Source organism: Cebus imitator, unplaced genomic scaffold (assembly GCF_001604975.1).
Source record: "Cebus imitator isolate Cc_AM_T3 unplaced genomic scaffold, Cebus_imitator-1.0 Scaffold87, whole genome shotgun sequence".
Lineage (NCBI taxonomy): Eukaryota > Metazoa > Chordata > Mammalia > Primates > Cebidae > Cebus > Cebus imitator.
The window spans coordinates 4086035-4106877 of NW_016107402.1; the positions used below are offsets into that span (position 1 = coordinate 4086035).

Genomic DNA, 20843 nt, shown 5'->3' on the forward strand with positions numbered 1-20843 from the left:
AAAAAAGAAAGAAAAGAAATGGAGCCCCGTGGCTCCTTTAAAGCACTTTGGACTTTACAATACACTCTTCCCTGGATTCTGTCCTCTGTGATTATTTCCCTACTGAAGACTAAGAAACCGAGGGTGAGAGAAGAGGCCCAGGATGACGCAGCTATGAGTTTGTCAAACGGGGGTTTAAATTCCCATCTTCTGAATCCATATCCAGGCATCCTCCCTCCTACCCCTAGGCCAAGGCTCTAGGGCATGTCCAGCTGCTCCTGTGCTTGTCCTCAGCAGAGCACGTCTCACCCTCCATCCTGGAGGTATGGGGCCTGGGTCTCGTTTCTTTTCTGACTCTTCCTCGATCTCTCTGGGTCTCCATAGCCTCCCTTACTAAATGTAGGGTAATAATAACACTCGCGAAGACCTCTAAGCTTCTGCTATGGCTTGAATATCTGTCCCCTCCAAAACTCATATTGAAACTTAATCCCCAATGTGACAGTATTGAGAGGTGGGGCCTCTAAGCAGTGATTGGTTTATGAGGGATCTGCCCTCATGAATGGATTAATATGATAATGGATTAATGAATTAATGGGTGATCATGGGAGTAGGACTAGTGGCTTTTTTTCTTCTTTTTTTGAGACAGGGTTTTGCTCTGTTGCCCAGGCTAGAGTGCAATGGCACTTTCTTAGCTTACCGCAACCTCTGCCTCCTGGGTCCAAACGATCCTCCCACCTCAGCCTCCTGAGTAGCTGGGACTACTGACATGCACCACCATGCCTGGCTAATTTCTTATTTTTTGTAGACACGGGGTTTCACTATGTTACCCAGGCTGGTCTCAAACTCCTGAGCCCAAGAGATCCACCCACCTCAGCTTCCCACAGTGCTGGGATTACAGGTATGAGCCACCCAGACAGAACAGTGGCTTTATAGGAAGAGGAAGGGGGACCTGAACTAGCACCTCAGCCTCCCTGCCATGGATGCCTTGAGCCCCCTAGGGACTCTGCAGAGAATCCCCAACAATGTCCTCACCGGATGTACTCCCTTGATCTTGAGCTTCAGGTTCAGGTATTCCATTATACGCAACAGAAAATGGACTAAGCACCAGGCACTGTGGGTCACGCCTATAATCCCAGCGCTTTGGGAGGCTGAGGCGGGCAGATCACCTGAGGTCGGGAGTTTGAGACCAGCCTTACCAACATGGAGAAACCCCGTCTCTACTAAAAATACAAAAAACTTTAGCCAGGCGTGGTGCCACACGCCTGTAATTCCAGCTACTCAGAAGGCTGAGGCAGGAGAATTGCTTGAACCTGGGAGGCAGAGGTTGGGGTGAGCCAAGATCACGCCATTGCATGCCAGCCTGGGCAACAAGAGCGAAACTCCGTCTCAAAAAATAAAATAAAATAGTTACTACAACAACAACAACAGCCATTTGGGGAGGGCTTATTCTGCCAAACACCTTGCTAAGTGCTTCGCATTCATTGTCCCATCGAAGCCTCAGAAGGATTCCATGAGCTTGAGACCTCATAAAGAATAAATTATTAATTAATTAGATCTTACATTCCCATCTTAAAGATGAGATTATTTTTAATGCTCAGAGAGGTTAAGAAACTTGTCCAAAGTCACAGAGTAGCCGAATCAAGACTTGAACCTGAACCCTAAAGGCTTACCCACCATACCAACTCCCTAATATATGTATCCTATAAACTGAGCCTCTGGTTTGGGGATTTACATTTACAGGGAGCCATATCAGCTCTGGAGGGGCTCTGCACCCCCACTCCCTGACTTCCAGGCCACACTGACCAGGGCAATCCTATTCTCAGACCCCACAAATCCCAGAGAGGCCAGCCTGTTCAGCCCCAGTCTTTGAGCCTTCTCTATGAGGTACCCCCCAGAGAGCCCACTCTGGGCAGGAAATGGACCCACTGTTCCCACTCCCCTCCCCCATCTCGCACTGTCCTCCTTCCTGTGAAGCTGGTGGAATTCAGAACTTTGACCCTTCCCTGTGGCCCCAGCAGTGACTCAGGTTTTATGAGGGGTAGAGATTAAAAGAGACTGAGGCCCCGGGAAGCCTGACCTAACCCCAAGACCACTGGTGGCTATGACAGTGTCAGGGACAGGGTCTAAGGAGGCATAGAAGGTGGAGAGCTTAGATAGTCCTTTCCCCAGGCCAGGGCTTCCTGAGAGCAAGACACAGCCAGACGCCATAGGCTCTAGACTTTAGCATCTTACTAAGGCCCCCAACCTACTTCCCTGTCCCCATTAGGGAGCTCCATTTTCCTCATGGAGCCCCTGTCCTCCTCACTGGGACTCCCCGCATATGAAGTTTGACGCCCTCGTTGACCCAGCCCCTCCTAAGCCTCTGTCTACCTGCCTCCCACTCTCCGACCTTCCTTGTCCCTGATGATGCTGATAGTAAGTGGCATAGCCTGAGCTCTCATTCATTCATTCATTCATTCATTCATTTAATTTCTCACTCATTCAGTGCTAATTGTGTTGAGGGAATGTGTTATACCTTGGCTAGACCCAACCAGAGTCAGCTTTCTCACAAAGGGTGGCATATTAAGAAACCAGGGCCCAAGGAATTAGACATAAAAACAGGGACATTTGGAAGGCGCCATAGGCATCAGCAAAGTGACAAGAGAGCTATGTTAAAGGAAGCAGCTGATCTTCAGATCAGATATTGTCAATGATCTCCTACCAATCAGAATTTAACATCTTTCTCAACCAGCCCAACCCCTGGACAACACCCCTGATAGTCAGTCATTCCACAAGCATGTAGTCATTGGCTTCTGCCTGCATACCTCCAGGGACAGAGAGGTCACCACTTGACAGTTCACCTGCCCCGTCCCTGGACAGTCATGACTGCTAGAATGTCCTTCAGACTCTGCTGGAATGTGCCTGCCTATGATGCCCCCTTTTGTCCTTGCTCTGAAGACATTCCCCAGTGCAGTGACCCAGGATGCCTTTCCTGGGCCAGCAGAAGGGCCCGTTCCCAGAGCCCTTTCTTTTGCAGGGCCCCAGACCAGAAGTGGATTTGTTGGCCGCGTGACCTGTGACCTCCAAACAAGGTGTGTGGAGCTGGGAAGGGAGCGGCTGAGGAGGGGGTGGGGGGGAGTGTGGGAAAGAGCCCTGTCTAACCCAACAAGTCCTGGATTCTCCCCACTTACCTGTGAGTCACCCCCAAACTAGGCCAAACCAGTCCATAGGCCCACATGCAGGCAAACACATGCTGTGTCACACAGACGCAGGCACAGATACACAGATACCAACACAGACCCATAGTCACCCAGGCACAAAGATACCCCTAGACACCTACAAAAACATACACAACCAGAGACACACACACAGACACACACACACACACACACACACACACACACTCTCACCCAAGAAATACAAACACACACAGGCACTCAGAGCCACAACAGACACACAAATCACATACATACAGACAGAAACACACAGATACAATGACACACATGTGCACACATTCAAAATACACACATAGTCAATTCACAGCCACAGGCTCTCTTCCCCTTGAAATTTACCTATCCCTGAACATGGACACACATGCTTGGATGCACATGTATCTTACACATTCCCCCTTGCAGTCCCAGCTATGTCCCACCTCTTCCTGACTCTCATATTTGCCAATCTTGGCCCAGAAAACCTTCTCCCAGGAAGGGGACGTAGAAGGATGATGTTTCTAGAAGTCACCTGCTTTCCGCTCTAAGTGAGCCCTAGCCTCCCATCTGAGTCTGTCATTGTCCACCTGGGTTCAAAAGAGCCAGGTAGTGGCAGATAGAAACCATATACCCCCAGCTAACCTCACTTCTCTTTCCTGTCCTCCTCTCTGTGGTAGCCTCCCCCACCTGCTTCCCTCTCTCTGTAGCTCTTCTCCCCCAGCCCCTGACTACTGGGACATCCAAGCAGGTTTCAGAACCAGCCTGGGTCCTCCATCTCCCTCTTCCTTGGCACGGAACCAGTCACACTGACCCCCGCCCAGAGGCCCGCAGCATCCATGATTCTGCCTCTGCTACTACAACACTGCCCAGTCCACCACCATGGGAGCCCAGAAAACCCTGGAGCCCACACAGCAACCTCACCTAACTCTCCATTCTCTACACAGGCCCAAAGAGGCTTCTTCCAGGCAGGATGGAGCAGTGGTTAGAGCATAGGCACTGGAATTATAGAAACCTAAGTTCAGATTCTGGCCCCTTCACTTTCTAGTTGACTTTTGAGCAAGTGACTTAACCTTTCGGAGCCTCCTAGAGCGGGTAGGATTAGTCCCTACTTCATGGGGTAGTTGGGAAGATTAAATAAAATTATGCTTAGAAAACAAATTGCAAATGACAGCCACCCCATCATGTTAAGAGCTCTTCAAAACCCTGCCCCAGGCTCGTTTACTCTTCAGGGTCATCCCAGGGAGGTTCCATGTTTATCCCTCCTCCGTGAGCTTTGGGGTACACATCCTTCCACCTCTGAGCCCCCCAGGCAGATTTAGGAGAGTCATTTCATCACAAATAAAACAAAGCTTGGGAAACCTGACGCCTGCTCCTTTGGCTTCCAGCACAGAGCCAGGTGGGGTAATTATTGCTGTCACTGAAACATAATTAATAAGCATCCCTGCAATTTTGGCAGCCCCACTCTCTGGAGTTCAAAGTATATCCCTGTAACAACTTCCTCCTTCCTCACTTCTAGCTACGAAATCCACTTAACAACTCAAGGTCCAGAGAGGTTAAGCAACTTGCCCCAGGACACCCAGCACCTAGGCTGGGTGCCCATTCCCAGGCTGGGTCTGTGGCCTCCTGAACAGAACTGGGGAATGGTGTGTGCTGTGGAGAAGGTGACCCCCCTTCCTGCCCATCCTCTCCCTGACAGGCTTTCCCCTTCCTAAGATGGACAGTGGGGGTGGGCAGTAATGTGTTCCAGGAGGTAGCCTGTGGACAAAGAGAGGGAGAAGAAGGCAGGGAGCGGAGGCAGAGTTGGCTCAGGGTCCTGAATGAATGGGCCTGGAGCTGGAGAGGCCCAGGAAATAGGCAAAGTCTCAAGATAGGGCAGCCAGGCTGGTCTCCCCTCCCATCTCCCCACAGAGGCCCACCTCTACTTACAGTCTGTGTGGGGACCCAGGTGTCCAGCCAGCCTGGAGCTCCTGCCGCTGGGCCATGCTCCCCTGATGCGATTGGGCTCTCAGCTGGGGTTCCTGGGACTGGGCTGTCCAGCACCCCGTGATGGGGCGGGGCCCATGGGGAGGCTCCCACCAGCCCTCGGATTCCTCAGGGCCGCAGGGGTGTGGAGCTGGTTGGGCCGGTTCTTTGCCCTCCTCCCCAGGTACTTGCCTGTACCCCAGCAGTGTGACAGTGATGTAGTAGCGGGTCCTCCTGGAGGAGGGACATGTGTGTAGGGTCTGGGCAGGCTCTGGCAAGGCAGTCCCTGGGGTGTCAGGCTTGCCCTTTGTTCCCTCTGCCCTGGGGAAGGATGCAGGGTGGGGCAACAGGGGTGCGTCTTCCAGGTTGCTGGGTAACTCAGGCCTCAGAGGGACGGCTGTGGGTGGGGACTGCTGACAGGTACAGTCTGAGGGTCCCTGATCCCCATGTCCAGGAGCAGGCCCTGGGGATGGGGGGTGCCTGGCACCAGCAGGCTCTTCTGAGGCCACATCCAGGGCCAGGTTCTCAGGCCCCACAGAGGCATGTCTGGCCAGGTCGAAGGAGCTGCCCACCGCTGGCCTCTGTAGGCGCCCTAGGGACTGAGCAGGACCCCCTGAGATGCGTTGTCGCTTCCAAATCCAGAAATCACCATGGCCGCCTACATGGATGTCCCATTCTGAGCAGCTCTGGGCTTGGGCCTGGTGGGAAACAGAGGCAGACATTGAGCGAGGCAGAGTGACAGCTCCCCCTACCTCCAGGCACCCCTGGTACCTGGTACCTTCCCTGTCACAGGGAAGCTCAACAGGGCTCTGACACCAAGGTAAGCCACCCCAGGGTGGCTGCTAAGGCCACCAGAGCCGGACAAAGGGACAGAACTCTGGGAAGGTCCTTCAGCATCTAACTTGCCCCTTCCCATTCCACACAAGAGGAAAGCGTGGCCCGAAGAGGACGGCGACATGACTAAGCTTACACTGCACGGCGGTGAGGGCTCCACGCTGCCTCCCAGTGACAAGGCACCCAGGGCCTGGCCGGCTATGCCTCCCAAAGGGTGGGGATCCCAGCTTCCTCGCAGTCTTGAGGTGCTTCCCCAGGCCTGCAGCCGCCCCAGGGCTGAGGGCCGAGTAGGCAGGCCTGCCTCAAGTGCCCGTGGCCTCCGCCCACCTCAGGCTACCAGAGAGACTGTGGTTGCCTCCCTCGTACCCTCCCAGCTTAAAATAGCACACCTGGGAGGATGTACCTGGGAGGATATACCTGGGACATAGGGGAGCCAGGGAAGAGGGTTTCCTTGAAATGCGACAACACCTGACCTCTTCTGCTCTCTTCCCCTGGGGTCCAGCCTGGCTGTGGGGATAAGGAGAAAGGGCTCAGCACCCCAGACCCAGACACTGACCCCTAAACCACGCATTTTAAAAGATGGGCTGTGTTCTTGGCAGCAGAGGAGGTCAAAATTCCTCCTAGCAGGGGTCCTTGATGCTAAATGCCTTAAATTTACTCATCTATGAAACAGATGCAGCCTCTCATTCCCCAGGGGCTGACCTCCTCAAGAGACAAGAGTACAGTGATGAAGCTGCAGGCGTGGATCGAGGCAACCTTTGCTTGAATCCCAGCCCTGCTACTTCCTGTAACAGCTGCAATACCGTTTGCATCTCAGTTTCTTCATGTGGAAAATGGGTGTGATAATAACAGTACCTGCCTCCTGGGAGTGTGGTACCGATGGTACAGGATAGTCCATGTAGACTGCCCAACACATAAGTAGGCAATTAAACACTGGCAATTACTCATGGTATTCAAGACCCAAGATAGACACACGGCTGCTTAAGCCGCCTCCAGAGGAGGCTGCCCTCGCTCCTCCCAGGGCAGAACACTCTCTCACTGAGTTCGGGGCTCAGGTCCCCACTGCAGATGAGGAAACTGTGGCAGGAGGTTAAGCCTCTCCCCTGAGGGGCCATGCCAGGACACGGGGAAAAGGGAGCAAAGATGGAAGGCGGTTAGACCAAAGAAGAGGATGGAGAGAAACTGGACCCCTCTGCCCCCGCATCCCTTCCCAGACAATCCCAGCTTTAGGAAGTCACATTTCCTGAAAGTCCAGGCCCCATCCTTGTGGGATGTTCCATATCCATTACTTTATTTCCCACAACAGCCTTGGGAGTGGGGCATTATTGTCCCCATTTTCCAGAAGGGAACACTGAGGTTTCAAGTAGGGGAGCGATCTGCAAGGGTCACATGGTGGATCAGTGGCAGAAGGAGGCCTGAAGCTCCAGTTGTCTGACTTGTTGGTCCAGGTTCTCACAGCCTGCTCAGCCCTCCCAGAGCTCCTGCCCTCCCCACTCCCTTTTGGATTTTCTCCTACCTTGAGGCTGACATTGCTGGTGGTACCCTGGGCTAGGTCAGAGCAGCTCCGGCTACCCTGAGGCCTGGGAAGGAAACACAGGGGGAAGCGAATGAAGTAGCTGCCTCCTGTCCCAACACCATCAGCCCCAGTCTTGACCCAGAGTCTTCTCTCCCAACCTTTTCTCAGGGCCCACAGCCCAGCAGGATGAATTCCTAAAATATTTTGGGGAAGGTCTATGTGGCAGCCTCTTCTCTGCTCCCTCTCCCAGCTCTCCACTTTACCCCCAGAGGCAAAGAAAGAGACAGGAATGGGCTTGGATGCAAAATGGGGACTGGGCCTGTATTGGGGCTTGAATACAGGGAAAGACAGTGCCCGATAATGCAAAAGTTGGCCATTTGCTGAGGCCCTCCTGTGTGCCAGGCTTGGCACGAGGCATTGTGCCTACATGATCCCCCCTAAGCCTCACAGTAATCCTAGAAGGTGAATATTAGTGTCCCCTGTTTTTTAGATACGGAAAGTGAGGCCCAGATAGGTGAAATGACTTGCTTAGACTCCACTGCAAACGTTGGCTGGACACCATGGCATGAATGGAGGCCAGGTGGGAAAGCGCCTTGGCTCCTCCTCTGCACACTCTGTACCTTCAGCAATCAGCAGGGATCAGAGGCCCCTGCCTTGGCACCAGGGTCCCATTCCCAGGGCTGGTAAGAATGGAGAGCAAGTGCAGCATGGCCAAGAATCACCACACTGGCTCTGCCGGGAGCCTGAGCAACCCCTCCCAACCCTCCTCACCCCTGACTCATTTGCACCTCTAAGTCCAGAGAGGGAGGGGCAGTGCCATCTGGGCCTATAGGGCAGGTTTCTGCCAGACAGGGTAAAAGGGGAGGGCGTGTCTTCCAGGCGGGGGTGGGCAGGGCACTGGCAGGGTGTGGACACCCCAGGGCACCCAGGCTTCCAGGCATAGGGTGGCTGGGCCCTCCTCTCCTCTCTCTTTAGGGTGAGAGAGCAGTACAAACCCCTGCCCTCATTTTGCCCCCACCACACCCCCACCCCTCCTGGCTGAAGACAGTTGTGCCATGATAAGATCAGAACAAATTGCCAAGTACCTGGGCAGACACATAAACACCCATGCGTGAGAGCACACCCCATGCTCTTCACGGATATAGGGCCAGTGAGCTACAGGGCTCCCTTGGATTCTCAATGCTGCTTTCCCCGCCTTTCGACTAGACCTTCCACGGGATGTTTTTCTTCTGTAGTTTTAAAAGAGCACAAGGAGCCACGTATGGTGGCTCACGCCTTTAATCCCAGCATTTTGGGAGGCCAATGCGGGCGTATAAGAAGGTCAAGAGTTCAAGACCAGCCTGGCCAACATGATGAAACCCCACCTCTACTAAAAATACAAAAAATTAGCTGGGCATGGTGACATGTGCTTGCAGTCCCAGCTACTCAGGAGGCTAAGGCAGGAAAATTGTTTGAACCTAGGAGGCGGAGGTTGCAGTGAGCTGAGCTTGTGCCAGTGCACTTCAGCCTGGGTGGCATGTGAGACTCCATCTCAAAAAAAAAAAAAGTTAAAAAATAAAAAATAAGCCAGGTGCAGTGGCTCACATCTGTAATCCTAGCACTTTGGGAGGCAGAAGGTAGATAGCTTAAGCCCAGGAGTTTGAGACCAGCCTGGGGAACATGGTGAAACCCTGTCTCTGCAAAAAATCAGCCAAGTATGGTGGCATGTGCCTGTAGTCTCAGCTACTCAGAAGGCTGAGGTGGGAGGATCACCTGAGCCTGGGGAGGCTGAGGCTGCAGTGAGATGTGATAGTGCCACTGCACCCCGGTGTGGGCGACAGAGCAAGACCCCATCTCAAAAAATGAATAACTAAATAAATAAAAAATAGAAGAGCACAGGGAACGTTTCACATTCACATCCAAAATCGTGGTACACTGGTACATATATTTTTATGCTTCAAGATACTCATACACACTTATTTGATCAGCCACAACACTCTAACACACACACATACACACACACACACACACCCTCAGACAACAGCTACCAGAGCACAGGCTTGAAGAGGTGAAGCAATCTGCTTAGGGTCATATAACCAGTGGCACCTACAGCTAGGAGCTGCCCCCCACCCTACTTCCTGCTGAGGGCAACAGAGCTTCAGAAATGTGGGCTCTGGAGTTAGACTGCTGAAGCCTGTGTCCTGGTTCCACCACATCCCAGCTGTGTGACTTTGGGCAGGTGATGTCACCTCTCTGAACCTTCATTTCCGTATCTGAATCATGCAGAATACCTGCTTCATAGGGCTGCTGTGAGGATTATGTGAGATAATCCAGGTGAAGCTATGAAGCATGTGGCAAATAAAGGCTTACTGTTAATACCATCCAGAGCTATCTCCAGGGGTGGGGACGATGGGGGAAAATCTCTCCGTGGCATCTAAGGGCAAATGCAGTACAGTCTCAGACGGAACCTGTCAGGCTCATGACAAAGGGATATGAAGACATCAGCTGTGATGTGAGAATCAAAGTCCACAGGTAAAGGAGGAACTACTACTTTTGCCTTTAAACTGTCTCTGCCGTCTGCAGGCTGCCTGCCTGACTTGGGAAATTGTCCACGTAAGTCGTAAAGTTTTAAAAGAGCACAGGGACCATTCCACATTCACATCCAAAATCGTAGTACATTAGCACATATATTTTTATGCTTCGAGAGATACACATACATGCTTATTTGATCACTATGCTCACACACGCGCACACACATATTCCAGGGCCCGAGGGGGCCCACCCAGCACCCGGCCTTTCTCCATCTCCCCTCACCTATCCCGGGATATGGCCTCCGAGGTCTTCTTCCCACTGTGCTCCCTCCGGACCCCTAGCCCGGCCAAGAGGCCGACCAGGCAGGCCCCCGGGCCTCCGCACCGCTCAGCCATGGCGAGTGAAAGACCCGGGGCTCAGGCCGTAGGAGTACCTGACCGCCGGGGCTACCCGCATCCGCTGCATTTGCGGAGAAACGCCTCCTCCTGCCCGGCCCCCTGAGCAAACAGCGGCCCCACCCGCAGCCCATGCGGGCGGTGACCCGATCCAGATGCTGCCCATGCCCTGGGGCACTCTCCAGGACCCCCCCCAACCTCATTGTTCTCCCCCGACTTTGGACCGCAGACCCAAGACCTTTGGCAAGAGCCCACACCCCCACCCCGGGAGCCCCTGTTCTCCGCCGGGTCCGCGCTACATCTTCAAGCTCCTGGAGGCTCCAGGGCCCCATGCAGCCCCCGGTGAGCTAGCCCGGGAGCAAGACCTGCATGAAGCCGGAAAGGGAAAGTGGCCTGGGGCGAACAGAGGCCGGGAGGGTAGGCTGAGCGAGGGGGCTCCAGGAGGAGCAGGAGGGCTGGACGCCGGTGGCCAGTCCGGGGGCGGGTCCGGAATGGGCGTGGTCTGCCCGACTGGGCGGGGCCTAACGCGAGTGGTTGGTGTCTCGCGCGGGGCCCAAGGTGTGACGGGGGTGGGCTTGGAACCCGGACCTTAGCTACTTGTGGGGCCGAAGTCCACTCTGCGGCCATCGTTCTGCCGCAGTCCGTGGGGTTCGATCCTTCCTGTGGGAAGCACCTACGGCCGACAGCGGGAATCCTGTCACCACTGCGGTGAGGAAGCTGCTCAAAAACCCACGGGGTGCGGACGGCGCCACCTCTCGGAAGTCGGCCAGGGAACCCCACTCTGTCCGCAAATCGCTTAATAACAGCTGTCGTCGATTGTGATCCTAACCTGGGCCTCCTGCCTCCCAGGCAGTACCCTTTTCCGCCTGGCGCTGCCTCTCTGACTCGAGTGGGGATGGGGAGCACCTTGCACATTTCAGAGGATCCTCCGGGCCTGCAGGGAGAAGGGCCATCAGGCGGGTCTCAGCTCCCCAGGGTCTCTGCCAATTCCTTTCTGCCTGTAGCCCTAATCTGGCTGCAGCCTCCACGCCTTCCCTGAGCCTGGCACGCTGTTAGCCCAGAGTGTTGTGGTAACTGGCCCCGGTTCACAGAGGACATCATGCTTCTGGATCATGAGTGAACGCTGATATCTTAAGTCTCCTTCCTCGATACCCCGGCAATGAGGGGCACCCCCACAACGACCATGCAGGGAGTACCAGCTGAGGGGCATGTTGCAACATAGGAATGGTGAGACCCAGGTGGTGGGGGCAGCAGGACCCTCTCAGGTGTTGGGAACAGCACAATGTGCCCATGCTGGGCAGCACGGTCAGCACCCTACAGCCCCCCCGGAAGCCTGGCTGGCTCTCAGTGAGTAGACAAGGAGGGCCTGGTCCTAGATGGGGCGTGGAACCCAAGCCCAGCGGAGGCAGATGGCTGCAGGCACCCACCTCATGCACAGGCAGCACAGGCTCTTCCCAGCTGAGCCCCCTGACCTGCTCCCAGGTGAAGTGTGAAGTCTGGCAAATATACCGTGGCTTTCCCCCACTGCCCCACCCCCACCCAACTGTTGAAGCTCAGGAAGCCTCAATGCATTAAAGAAGAAACGTTTTTAATTGTTCTGCCCCTGCCCCCTCCCCAGGGGAGTCCTGGCACTGCTCAGGGGGCTCACTGCTCTTGCTTTCCCCTGGGATGTCAAGGACACTTTGACCTTCTCTATGTTACAGCCCATGTGTTTCTCTGATGCCACCGCCATAAGATCTAGTATCCCCTGGTGCCACTGGGAAAGGCAGGCCGGAGGAGCCAGGGGCAGCTGAGTGTGCACCAGGCCACAGGGCTGTGGGGCATGCAGCCGATTGTGCAGCTTCAGGTGGATGTGCTGAGTGAAGCGGCTCTGGCAGACCCTGCACTGGAAGCGCCGGGTCCCCAAGTGCAGGCGCAGATGGGTCTTGAGGTTGCTGGAGCTGCTGAAGCGCTTGTGGCACACCTGATGGGAAGGGGCACTGGCATCAGCTTTGTCTTCTGGGCTGGCTCAGGTGTTCTACTCCCTCTCTGCATCTTGGAAATACCCATAACCCACCTCCCTCCAGGCCTGGAAACTTTTCCCGTGATTTCTCCCTGGGACCCGCAGAATCTGGCACATTAGAACCAGGCTGGCTTGGGTTAGTGGTGTCCTTCTTTTACTCCATGTGTGACCTTGTAAAAGTAACTTTTCCTCTTTCAGCCTTCCTTTCCTCATTGGTAACGTTGGTAATTAATACCTAGCTTCACTGATATGGTGGACTGAATGAGATAATCACACAGAACTCTTAAGTGTTAAGCTACAGCTTCAGTGGATGTAATTAACATTTACTGGGGGCTGCCACATCCCTGCAGTTGGTTTCACCTAATCTTCTCCAGGACCCTGGGGAAGCATGACTAAGTACTAGCACAACTTCTATACTATAGTAAGAAAGAGGCTCAGAGGAGTGAAGCCACTAGCCAAAGGTCACACAGAAAGTTGGAAGGAGGGCTAGGATTTGAACACAGGTGGCCTGACTCTGCAGCCCAGACTCCATCATGACACCACTTTCATTTCTGCCCCTGTAAAATGGGAAAGAACTCCTACCCTTTTGACTTCCCAAGGGATGTGGCCAGCTCACGGAAGGTGAAAGCTAACATCGATTTAATGGGTTTTTTTTTTTTGTTTTTTTTTTTTGAGACAGAGTCTCACTCTGTCACCCAGGCTGGAGTGCCGTGGAGCCATCTTGGCTCACTGCAACCTCTGCTTCCCGGATTCAGGCAATTCTCCTGCCTCAGCCTCCCGAGTAGCTGGGACTACAGGCACGCACCATCATGCCAGGCTAATTTTTTTGTATTTTTAGTAGAGACAGGGTTTCTCGGTGTTAGCCAGGATGATCTCAATCTCCTGACCTTGTGATCCACCCGCCTTGGCCTCCCAAAGTGCTGGGTTTACAGGCGTGAGCCACCGCGTCCTGCCGACCCCCAACTTCATTGTTTTCTCCCCAAAGACACACATCTCAACTCCCTCCTCCAGGCCCTTGGAGTGACCTTCAGTATTACCCATTCCAGGCTGAGGGATCATTTTAAATTTTCACTGCCCCTTGCCATCTCTACTTGGTCAGGAGGACTGGGGAATGGAGGCTGCAGGTGCCATCCCTCCAAGGTCCTAAAACTCCTCACCAGCCTATAGGAGTACAGGGCAGGGGAAGGAGGATCTCACCAGGCACTTGTGGGGCCGCTCCCCAGTGTGCACCAGGTGGTGCTTCTGCAGGTGGGCGAGCTGGGTGAAGCTCTTCTGGCACAAGGCACACTGGAATGGGCGCTCCCCGCTGTGCACACGCAGGTGTACCTGAGTCAGATGTGGGAGAAATGCTGCCAAGTGCCCAGCACCCCTAGCAGGGCCTGAGGTCCTCTCTGAAACTCCGCCCACTTCCCTGCAGGACCCCTTATTGGCATCCAGGCCTCTCAATCCCTCTCCCTCCCTGTCATCTCCCTCAGGGCCCATCATCCCCAGGATACTTCCACTCTTTCTGCTGCCCTGTAGGGGAGATGGCAGTGGTCAGAAGGCCAGGTAAAAGGTACCCCAGGTGTATTGTGGAGCACTGCTATTCAAAATGTGGTCCACAGACCAGCAGCACTGGTATCACACTTCGGGAGCATGTTAGAAATGCAGGTTCTCAGGCCCAGCCCCAGTCCTTCTGAATAAAAAACTCTGGGAGGTCTGGGCACACGCTCATGGCTGTAATCCCAGCACTTTGGGAGGCTGAGGAGGGAGGGTCACTGGAGCCCAAGAGTTCAATACCAGTCCGAGAAACACAGTGGGACCCCTTCTGTACAAAAAATTTAAAAATTAACCAGATGTGGTGGTGTATGCCTGTGGTCCCAGCTACGGGGGAGGATGAGGTGGGAGAATCCCTTAACCCCAGGAGTTTGAGACCAGCGTGGGAGACAGAATGAAACCCCATATGAAAAAATAAATAAAAATAAAAAATAACTCTGGGGCTGGGAGCTACTCCGGAGGTTGAGGTGGGAGGATCGCAAAAACCCTAGGAATCTGCATCTTTACTAGCCTTCCAAGTAGTCTAAGGCTCGTGAAAGTTTAAGAACTCCTGCCCTGCAGGATCCAGTAGGGCTTTTCCCTGTAACCACAAAGTGCCCTCAACTTCAGCGCCAGCCAGCGCGTGCACAACTTCCGGCCTTTGCTAACGCACTGAGATGGTACCCTGGGCGCCCCCTGCTGGGCGATGCCTTTGGTGAGGCCAATCGCGTCGGTGGTCGAGACGATTTGTGGGAATCCCATTTGAAAAAGGTTGGCCATCAGACTGTGGTTTAGACTCACCAAAATCCACCCGTTCCCTCATCTGACTGCCCCCAAAAATAAATAAGAAGCTTAAGTGGGAGTCCAGAAAGGATGGTTGTCCAGGAAAGGGCTTTCTTTGCCCAGAGCAAATGTCGAGAGACTAAACCTAACACTACCATTAAATTGGGGTAATCTTAGGCAAACGCTGCCCATTAAAAGCCTCAGTCTCCTCATTTTTTTTTTAAGACGGAGTCTTACTCTGTGGCCCAGGCTGGAGTGAGTTGCGTGATCTCGGCTCACTACAACCTCTGCCTCCCAGGTTCAAGCGATTCTCCTGCCTCAGCCTCCCGAGTACCTGGGACCACAGGTTCACGCCACCACACCCAGCTAATTTTCGTAATTTTAGTAAAGACAGGGTTTCACCATGTTGGCCAGGCTGGTCTCGAATTCCTGACCTCGTGATCCACCCACCTCAGCCTCCTAAAGTGCTGGGATTACAGGCGTGAGCCACCATGCCAGCCAGTCTCCCCATTTTAATCTAAATGAGATGATCTCATAGGCAGTCCTCTAAGGTGGCGAGGACTTTGGTGGCCATCTTATCCTATGTCTCCACCCAAATGAACCATCCCAGGTCACTAGGCCCTAGAGGCTACCCAGGAATGCCTTCTAGCTTTGAGGTCCTTGCTTCTAGAATTAGGTGCATGGGGGGCCCTGAAGGATACTGAAGGGAGCAGCAGAGCCCAGGAGGCAGATACCTTGAGGTTGGAGAGCTGCCCAAAGCTCTTGCCACATATGTTGCACTCGTACAGGATTTTGCCATTCTCCTTTTTCAGTGGGTAAGGCAGGGCTGCAGTGCCTCTCCGGGAACGCACAGGGCCCTGCCTTGCTGGAGATACCATGCCACCACGCTTCAGGCCTGGGGAGTCGGTTGGGGCAGCTCCAGTGCCTTGATTTCGGGCCTGGGAAGGTAGGGCTTGGCCAGAGGCTTGGAAGGCCCCTGGGTAGGAAAGCAGGGTCTCCCACCCAGCGCTGTGGTGCCCAGCCTCATTGACCATCATCATCAGGCTAGGCATAGCCATGATGGGGTAGGAGGTGTCTTGGGGCAGCATGAGGAGGTGGGGACGTTGGTCAGAAGGTAGGGCTCCATAGGTGAACAGGTAGGGTGGAGGCAGGAGAAGTGGGTATCCAGGGTAGAAGGTATGGAGGTGGAATGGGAGCTCCTTGGAGATGGAGGTGGCAGGGGGGCAGGGGCAGAAAGCCAAGGGTCTGGAGCTCTTTCTATTCTGCAGCGGTGGTGGGGAAGAGCTGTCATGAGGCAAGAAGGCTTGGCAGGGGGCCCCCTCGCCAGCTCTTTCTGGCTGTTTTCCCATCTTGTCCTTATTCCATGGGTGCTTGACTGTGAGTTTCTTGTCATCGGTGGATCCGGTATGCAGCCCTGGTGGCTGGTGCTCTAAGCAGGAAAAGGAAGGTGGTCAGAGCCCCACAGTCTGGGATGAAGTTCTGTCCCTCATCAAACCCCCCCCATCAAACCTGCCCAGCTCGGGGCTGAGAAAGACCTCCAGCCTGCAAGCCTGCTAGCATTTCTGTAGTGCCAAATAATTTCAGGGGGATAAAACAGTTCAAGGTCCCTATTAGACACCCAGGTTGAGAAATCAGGTGGGCAGATGGATAAATTGGGTTGGAGTTTAAAGGAAAGGTCTGATTAGCCAGGCAAAGTGGAGGGCACCTGTAATCCCAGCTTTTTGGGAGTCTGAGGCAGGAGAATCACTTGAACCCAGGAGGCAGAAGTTGCAATGAGCCAAGATCTGGCATTACACTCCAGCCTGGGCAACAGAGCAAGACTCTGTCTCAAAAAAAAAAAAAAAAAAAAGGAGAGGTCTGAGCTGGAGACATAAATCTGGGTGCCCTGGGCACAGATAAGATCACACAAGGGTGAGGCTAGATATGCTGTGTCCAAAATAGCAGCCACTGGTCATGCGACTGGATTTACATTAATTAAAATGATTATAATAAAAAATGGGGCAGCAGGCGCAGTGGCTTATGCCTGTAATCCCAGCACTTTGGGAGGCCAAGGCGGGCGGATCACGAGGTCAGGAGATTGAGAACATCCTGGCCAACATGGTGAAACCCTGTCTCTACTAAAAATACAAAAATTAGCTGGGTGTGGTGGTGCGTGCCTGTAATCCCAGCTACTTGGGAAGTTGAGGCATGAGAATTGCTTGAACCCAGGAGGTGGAGGTTGCCGTGAGCCAAGATCATGCCACTGACTCCAGCCTGGCAACAGAGCGAGACTCCATCTCAAAAAAAAAAAAAAAAATTATAATAAAAAATGAGGCTCATCAGTTGTACCAGTCACATTTACAGTGCTCAGCAGGAATGATATTGGACAGCACCGGTATAGAATGTTCCCATTATTGCAGGGAGTTCTGCCAAACAGTGGTATTCTAGATAGAAAAAAAGTACCAAAATGTAAAAACTTATTTTTTTTTTTTTTTTTTTTGAGACGGAGTTTCGCTCTTGTTACCCAGGCTGGAATGCAATGGCGCGATCTCGGCTCACCGCACCCTCCGCCTCCCGGGTTCAGGCAATTCTCCTGCCGCAGCCTCCTGAGTCGCTGGGATTACAGGCACATGCCACCATGCCCAGCTAATTTTTTGTATTTTTAGTAGAGACGGGGTTTCACCATGTTGACCAGGATGGTCTCAATCTCTTGACCTCGTGATCCACCCGCCTCGGCCTCCCACAGTGCTGGGATTACAGGCTTGAGCCACCGCGCCCGGCCCGGAAAAACTATTAAAAAGTAAACTGTCAGCCAGGTGCAGTGGCTCATGCATGTAATCACAGTGCTTTGTGAGACTGAGGCAGGAGAATTGCTTAAGCCCAGGAATTTGAGACCAGCCTGGGCAACAAAGCAAGACCCCATCTCTACAAAAAATAAGAAAATTAGGCGGGTGTTTGTGGCACATGTCTATAGTAGTCCCAACTACTCAGGAGGCTGAGGAGAGAGGATCACTTGAGCTCAGGAGTTGGAGGCTGCAGTGAGGTGTGATTGTGTCATTGCGCTCCAGCCTATCTCAAAAAAAAAAAAAGCAAGCTATCTTCTGCTTGGATCCTTATTTATTTACTCAATCAACCTCACTGAGCTGTTTCACTCTGTGCTCTGTGCTGGGGTCCTAGAAATAAAGGACACAGCAGGAGAGTCCTTGCCCTCTAGGAGGTCATCATCACATAAAGAAGTGGTATGTTACAACAAACCTAGAACACAGGTATAGCTGAGATCCCACTTTTGTGGATGAAGAAACCAGACCTCGGTGTTGTGTCCAGGCCCACAGAAACAGAAAGGGCAGAACCAGGACTCCAACACCAATTCCCTGACTCCCAGTTCAGTGCCCTTCTAAGATGCCTAGAGGGCTGGACATGATGGCTCACGTCCATAATTCCAGCACTTTGGGTGGCTGCGGTGGGTGAATCACCTGAGGTCAGGAGTTCAAGACCACCCTGGCCAACATGGCGAAACCCTGTCTTTACTAAAAATACAAAAATTAGCTGGGTGTGGTGGTGAATGCCTGTTATCTCAGCTACTCTGCAGGGGTGAGGCAGGAGAATCACTTGAACCCGGGAGGCAGAGGTTGCAGTGACCTGAGATCACACCTTTGCACTCCAGCCTGGGCAACAGAGTGAGACTTCATCTCAAAAAACAACAAGGCCTGGCGCGGTGGCTCAAGCCTGTAATCCCAGCACTTTGGGAGGCCGTGGCGGGTGGATCACGAGGTCAAGAGATCGAGACCATCCTGGTCAACATGGTGAAACCCCGTCTCTACTAAAAACTACAAAAAATTAGCTGGGCATGGTGGCATGTGTCTGTAATCCCAGCTACTCAGGAGGCTGAGGCAGGAGAATTGCCTGAACCCAGGAGGCGGAGGTCGCGGTGAGCCGAGATTGCGCCATTGCACTCTAGCCTGGGTAACAAGAGCGAAACTCCATCTCAAAAAAAAAAAAAAAAACAACAACAACAACAACAAACAAATAAACAAAAGTCTGTCTCTAGGCAGACAAAGCACCATCCCAACCCCCATGACCTTGGCTATGCCTACACCACCTCCCCCACACATGCCTGAGAAGCCAGTGTTCAGCTCCCCTGGCTCAGGTGCCACCACTTGAAAGCACCCTGCACCCTCAGGCCAGAACTCCAAGGCCAAAATACGGAAGTAAAGTGTGCCTAAGGCTCTGTCTTCATCAGAGACACTGAGTCCTCTCCAACACCCATCCCCACACCTAGCAGTGCCCCCCACATCCAGTCTCTGCCAGGTGCAGGTGCAGCCCTGTGCCCTGGGCTTACTCATGCTCAAGGTGTCCTCTTGGAGGCCCTGCAGGGCTGTGCTCAGGGGTGCTGGCTGTGGGGTGCACAGGTTCATGTCCAGGTCCTGTAGGCGGGCCAGCAGGGCAGACATGCCTGGTGCCAGCGGTAAGGGACACAGCCAGCTGGCACAGGATGGGCCATGAGCATCCACTGTGTCTGGAAGTGATCTGCAGGCTGAGAAGGCCTGGAGGGCAGGGGCAAGGGGCTTCGGGGCTGGTGACTGGGATTCCATGGGTCCCTTAGATGGCTCCCAGCCCTATTTTGGTTTCCAAAAGGAAGAATAAGCGAAAACAGCCACCATACTCCATATCTGTCACTCAAATGGCATCTCCTTCCCTCATCCAAAGTTCTCTTCCCCCAGGATTTTCCCACTCACTGCAAGATTGCCCTCCTCCTGTCCCCAGGGGCCCCTCTAGCCCTCTTCTCCCTCCCTGCCCCAACCCCATGCACCTCTGACCACAATGGTCCACAGTGTATCTCAGACCATCACTGTAATTTGAATGCACCAAGGTGAACCCAAAAAAAAATCCCCATTGGAGACTATAAACTCCACAAGATGGCCCTGAGCCCCTGCTTACTAAAGTCCAAGGCCATGGTCATAGCAGCCAAGCCTGTTGCATGATGCTTATTCTTATTCCCCACAGGAGAGTCTGGGCCACCTGAGGCGTGGGGAGAGGGTCTCTGGCTCCTCAAGAGAACATCACTATGATGTGCCTGGGGTAGGCAGTGCTCAGGGCTAGGGAGGAGGTCTAGGTCCCTTCAGACATTCCCCTTCTTCCTCCTAATGTCATCTCCCACCATAAGCAGACTACCCACAAAGGTAAGGCTGGGATTCTACCTTACCTGGTCACCTTGGAAGAGCTGGAAGTCCAGGCTGGGGGATAGGGAGCCCCCTGTACCTCCCAGGGCCTTGGGCTTGTAGCAACAACCCAATTATGCAGCTTGTTCTTCCTTCATGTGCCCATTACCTGCTGGGAAGACAGGTGAGTTACAGGTAAGCTGTGAAGGCCCTCCAAATAAGAGTCTGAGTTCCGGGACTGGCTGTCCCATTAATGTGCTGTGTGACCACAAGCTATTCGCTTCCCTTCCTGGCCTCAGTTTCCCTATCTGCAAAATGGGAAGGTTGGACTAATTGATGTGTAAGGATTCTCTGTATTGACATTGAGAAGCCAGTGATGCTGTCCTGATAGGTGTGGGAAGATTAAATAGAGATTAGGTGCGGTGGCTCAAGCCTGTAATCCCAGCACTTTGGGATGCTGAGGTGGGAGGATCTTTTTAGGCCAGGAGTTCCCAACCAGACTGGGCAACATAGTGAGACCCCCATCTCTACAAAATAAAAAAATATGTCAGGCATGGTGGCTCATGCCTGTAATCCCAGAACTTTGGTTGCATCACCTGAGGTGAGGAGTTCAAGACCAGCCCAGGCAACATGGTGAAACCCTGTCTCTACTAAAAATACAAAATTAAGCCAGGCTCAGTGGCTCACACCTGTAATCCCAGCACTTTGGGAGGCCGAGGTGGGAGGATCACGAGGTCAAGAGATCGAGACCATCTTGGCCAACATGGTGAAAACCCATCTCTACTAAAAATACAAAAATTAGCCAGGTGTGGTGGTGCACACCTGTGGTCCCAGCTACTCAGGAGGCTGAGGCAGAAGAATCGCTTGAACCCAGGAGGCAGAGATTGCAGTGAGCTGAGATTGCGCCACTGCACTCCAGCCTGGCGATAGAGCAAGACTCTGTCTCAAAAAAGAAAAACAAAATTAGATGGGTGTGGTAGTGCACGCCTGTAAACTCAGCTACCCAGGAGGCCAATGCAC

General features: G+C 53.4%; 2 protein-coding genes across 5 annotated transcripts in view; both read right to left on the reverse strand.

Annotated features, from left to right (window-relative positions):
- The window catches only part of CRYBG2 (crystallin beta-gamma domain containing 2), a 30798-nt gene extending 25345 nt beyond the window's left edge, over positions 1 to 5453 (reverse strand). For 2 of the 4 annotated variants that reach the window (XM_037740689.1, XM_037740688.1), the window contains exon 1: positions 5094 to 5453. In XM_037740689.1, coding sequence (XP_037596617.1) covers positions 5094 to 5149 — 56 coding nt within the window. In that variant the 5' untranslated portion in view covers positions 5150 to 5453. The remainder of the gene's footprint in view (positions 1 to 5093) is intronic. The other 2 variants (XM_037740687.1, XM_017534667.2) reach the window with 1 other exon arrangement.
- A 6507-nt stretch (positions 5454 to 11960) lies between these two features.
- On the reverse strand, positions 11961 to 19387 carry ZNF683 (zinc finger protein 683). The gene is made up of 4 exons (XM_017534670.2): positions 19004 to 19387; positions 15420 to 16114; positions 13585 to 13713; positions 11961 to 12348 (listed from the first exon to the last, which is right to left on the reverse strand). Exons 1-4 carry the CDS (start codon positions 19254 to 19256, stop codon positions 11974 to 11976), a joined length of 1452 nt encoding a protein of 483 aa, XP_017390159.2. The 5' UTR covers positions 19257 to 19387; the 3' UTR covers positions 11961 to 11973.
- Between the last annotated feature and the right edge of the window lie 1456 nt (positions 19388 to 20843).